This window comes from Nomascus leucogenys, chromosome 1a (genome assembly GCF_006542625.1).
Source record: "Nomascus leucogenys isolate Asia chromosome 1a, Asia_NLE_v1, whole genome shotgun sequence".
Taxonomy (NCBI): domain Eukaryota; kingdom Metazoa; phylum Chordata; class Mammalia; order Primates; family Hylobatidae; genus Nomascus; species Nomascus leucogenys.
This window is the reverse complement of record NC_044381.1, coordinates 22,080,255-22,084,635: the sequence shown is the minus strand read 5'-3', so window position 1 is coordinate 22,084,635 and position 4,381 is coordinate 22,080,255. Positions and strand designations below refer to the sequence as shown.

At 35.8% G+C, this 4,381-nt stretch overlaps 1 protein-coding gene across 1 annotated transcript; it reads right to left on the bottom strand.

Moving 5' to 3' along the window:
* Positions 1-2,078: 2,078 nt before the first annotated feature.
* On the bottom strand, positions 2,079-2,944 carry LOC100594907 (interferon alpha-1/13). Its single transcript, XM_003260363.3, has one exon. The coding sequence runs from the start codon at positions 2,879-2,881 to the stop codon at positions 2,312-2,314; it is 570 nt and encodes a 189-aa protein (XP_003260411.2). The 5' UTR covers positions 2,882-2,944; the 3' UTR covers positions 2,079-2,311.
* Between the last annotated feature and the right edge of the window lie 1,437 nt (positions 2,945-4,381).

Below are 4,381 nucleotides of genomic sequence, written 5' to 3'. Positions count from 1 at the left end.
ACGGGGTTTCACTGTGTTAGCCAGGATGGTCTCGATCTCCTGACCTCATGATCCTCCCGCCTCGGCCTCCCAAAGTGCTGGGATTACGGGCGTGAGCCACTGCACCCGGCCCAGTTATAATTGTTAAATCTTTTTTTTCCTTGTGAATTCTACAGAACTCTTTCTTGCTCTCTGAATTTCCATGGTTCATACTGTATTTTCAGCTGGTTATGACCAATTTTTTCTTTATCTTAAGTATTGAGACAGAGATTCGTTGATCCCATTTTCATTATTAATTTGTGAAGGAAGTTTTCAGTCTTTATGTTGATGGTAATTTAGTTATTTTTGGATTGGCATAAGATTGTAATATTCATAACATCAGGAAAAGTTACCAAGAGGTAATATATAAGCTCTACCAGAAAGCAAAATGTGTTAAAAGCTGAAGTAAAATTATAGTAAACCAGTGTTACAATTATGCAAGTTAAGTAACTTAATTAATAAAGCCAGTAGGTCCAGGAATCATTATATTATCAGTATTAATTAAATATTATGATGATGGATTGAATTAGTTATCTATTCCCACCTACAGAATTAAGGCAGCTTACTGATATTCAAGGTAGTATTTATTTTAAAAGTTAAAAATTATTTAATTTTTAATTATTAATAATTATTATTTAATAATTTAATAATAATTTAATTTAATTTAACATAAATATACTAAACATATCAATATGGTTGCCAGTACATCAGTTACATGAAATCTATCCAGAAAAAATATACTGCAAAAAAGAAAAAAAACTGTGTACAAAAACAATAATCTACATTCTTTTCAAATTCCATTCTATTTCCATCTTCACTTCAGAGTCACTAACTTCTCTTACTTGGATCCTACTCCAGTATGACTTCTACTTATTAATTCCACCAAACCAGCTCTCTCACTAAGATTGCCAATGCCATCTATTTCCCAATTATTGGGCAGTTTTAATCCCTGTCTTGGGCAAATCTACTGATTAATCTTCCAAGCACATTTATCTTCTTAAATACACTTTTATCACAGTATCAGTCCATTGTTGCACTGCTACAAAGAAATAGCTGAGACTGGGTAAATTATAAGAAAAGAGGTTTAATTGCCTCACAGCTCTGCAGGCTATACAGGAAACATGGCAGCATCTGCTTCTGGGGAGGCTTCAGGGAGGAAGGTAAAGTGAGAGCAAGAGGAAAGGTAGGGGGAGATGCCACACACTTTTAAACAACTAGATCTCAGGAGAGCTCACTATCACCATGACAGCACCAAGGGGGATGGTGTTAAACCATGAGAAATAGCCATGACCCAATCACCCCACACCAGGCCCTACCTCCAACATTGGGGATTACAATTCCACATGAGATTTGGCAGGGACACAGATCCAAGCCATATTAATCACCAATCTCTCTTGTTGTTAGTCTAATATAAGGGACACCACCTCTGGTTCCTCTGTGTCTCTTCTGTTCCCTCACTTTAAAGGTGGAAGATCCTCAAAATCCTGCTAAAGTCCTTTTCTCTGTCTACACTCTCTCCACACATCAGCACTTCCATTTCTGGGATTTTGCTTGCCATGTATGAACCCCCAGCAACTGCATTCCTTGTGAGTTGCAAACTCATATATCCAACTGGCAATAGATATTTTCTACTAGATGTTTACCAGTCAACTTATTGAGGATATCTGTTTATTTTTATTTCCTCACCTGTCTCAGTTTACCCGCTGCTGAGAGAAATCATTGGTTGTTCCTTCTTCTTCTTATAGTATTTAGGATAACTGATATTAAGTATGATTACCATTTTTAGTTTTATTCCATACAAAAACCAAATATGCAAGAGAGTAGGAAGTAGATTTATTGTATTCAGCTTTATATCTTGAGTACAACATACAACCTGATTTAGAGAAAGGTCATTTTTACTTAAATCTTGCATATAATAATGTTAAGTAAATAAAGTATACCCTTTATTCTCTAATCAAGTTGCACAGTCAGGCTAGGAATTTCATATTAAAGAATGAACACATACAGGAAGTTCCTATAGTAAAAGTTTAATGAACAACACAAAATAATGGATTGAGTAAATATAAGCAACATGTTTTATTGCACTAACCACAGTGTAAAGGTGCACGTGACGTTATATGAACAAAAATAATTTAAATCTTATAAATAGTTAAATAAATATTTAAATAGATAAATCAATTTAGCAGCATGGTCATAGTTATAGCAGAAGTGAGAGTCTTCGAAATGGCGGAATTCATGAAAGCGTGAGCTGGTATATGAATCAATAAGAATTGTTTTCATGTTGGACCAGGTGTTATTCCTTCCTCCTTAATCTTTCTTGCAAGTTTGTTGATAAAGAGAGGGATCTCATGATTTCTGCTCTGACAACCTCCCAGGCACAAGGGCTGTATTTCTTCTCTGTCAGATAGAGAGTGATTCTTCGGAAGTATTTCTTCACAGCCAAGCTGGAGTCCGCATTCATCAGGGGAGTTTCTCCCACCCTCTCCTCCTGCATCACACAGGCTTCCAAGTCATTCAGCTGCTGGTAGAGTTCAGTGCAGAATTTGTCTAGGAGGTCCTCATCCCAAGCAGCAGATGAATCTTTTGTGGTAAAGAGGTTGAAGATCTGCTGGATCAGCTCATGGAGGACAGAGATGGCTGGAGCCTTCTGGAACTGGTTGCCATCAAACTCCTCCTGAGGAAATCCAAAGTCATGTCTGTCCATCAGACAGGAGGAAGGAGAGATTCTGCTCATTTGTGCCAGGAGCATCAAGGTCCTCCTGTTATCCAGGCTGTGGGTCTCAGGCAGATCACAGCCCAGAAAGCAGCTTGACTTGCAGCTGAGCACCACCAGGGCCATCAGTAAAGCAAAGGGCGAGGCCATCGTAGATATCGCAGATGCTTCTGGGCTTGCTGAGATGGGTGACTCTGAACCTTGGGCTCTAGGTTCTCTGAAGGCTTTGCTTCCTGCAAATGCCTTAAATAGGGAACGTACTGATTTCCACTTTCTTAATGCTTCTGGGCCACTTTCCATTTCTGTTTTTGCTTTCCTTCTTGAACTCTTTACATGAGTTTAGAGCCATGTTTCTCAAATGTTTTGTTTTTCATTATTGTCTTCCCCATCTTGTTCCCAGAGACTTTTTAGATATCTTTTCCCTAATTGAACCCACCGTGAAAACTCAATAACGCAGATATAATATGTATCTATTTATATACTATATGTGTATCTCTATACTCAAAAAGTACAAAGTTTAATCTTTGTATTCAATGCAGGTTTAAAAATAACCAAATGAAAAATTTAAGCTAAAAGTTAAATTTAAAATCTATTCAAATTTTTCTTAACTTTATAACTAAATTTGCTTATGGACTTCAATGTAATTTATTTACTGATATAAACTGTACTGTAGGCCTGGCGAGGTGGCTCATGCCTGTAATCCCAGCACTTTGGGAGGCCGAGGCGGGTGGATCATGAGGTCAGGAGTTCAAGACCAGCCTGGCCAAGATGGTGAAACCTCATCTCAACTAAAAAAAAAAAAAAAAAAATACAAAAAAACAAATTAGCTAGGCATGGTTGTGTGCACCTGTAATCCCAGTTACTCAGGAGGCCGAGGCAGAGAATTCCTTGAACTCATGAGGTGGAGGTTGCAGTGAGCCAAGATTGCGCCACTGCACTCCAGCCTGGGTGTCAGAGTGAGACTCTGTTTCAAAAAACAAACAAACAAATAAATTGTAGTGTATTAAATTACATAAGCAAATTAACAAATTATAAACATTTTCTAATGTTTATAGATAAACATTATATAAGTAATGAATACTTAAAAATCATCTGAAAGTGATAAACACTTAAAAATTTAAAATATTTTTATCATTTATTTTTAGTGTACTTAACTTTTTTTTAGATCTGATTACTCCTGAATTTCACCAAACATTTAAATAGAACCAAATCTTTGAAAAAATTAAGGAGGAATACTTCCAAACTCATTTTATGAAGCCAGCATTACCTTGATACCAAAGCCAGAGATGGACATTACAAGAAAAAAAAAAATTACAAGCCAATATTCCTGATGAACACAGATGCAAAATCATCCACAAAGTAGTTGCAAATGAAATTCAAAAGCACTATAAAAGGATCATTTATTATGATCAAGCTTGATTTATTCCTGGGATGCAAGAATATTTTAATATGTTGGAATCAATAAATGCCATACTCCTTATTTACACAATAAAAGATTAAAAATCATAACTATTTTTATCCATGCCTAAAATTATTTTGACAAAATTTAAAATCCATTTCTAATACAATTTATAACAAATTAGGTATAGAAAAAATATATCTCACAATAAAGAGATACATTCCTTATTAGCTATAAGATAAGCCATTAGC

Coding starts and splice junctions, on each gene's coding strand:
- LOC100594907 (XM_003260363.3), bottom strand. CDS start 2,881: ATGGCCTCGCCCTTTGCTTTACTGATGGCCCTGGTGGTGCTCAGCTGC.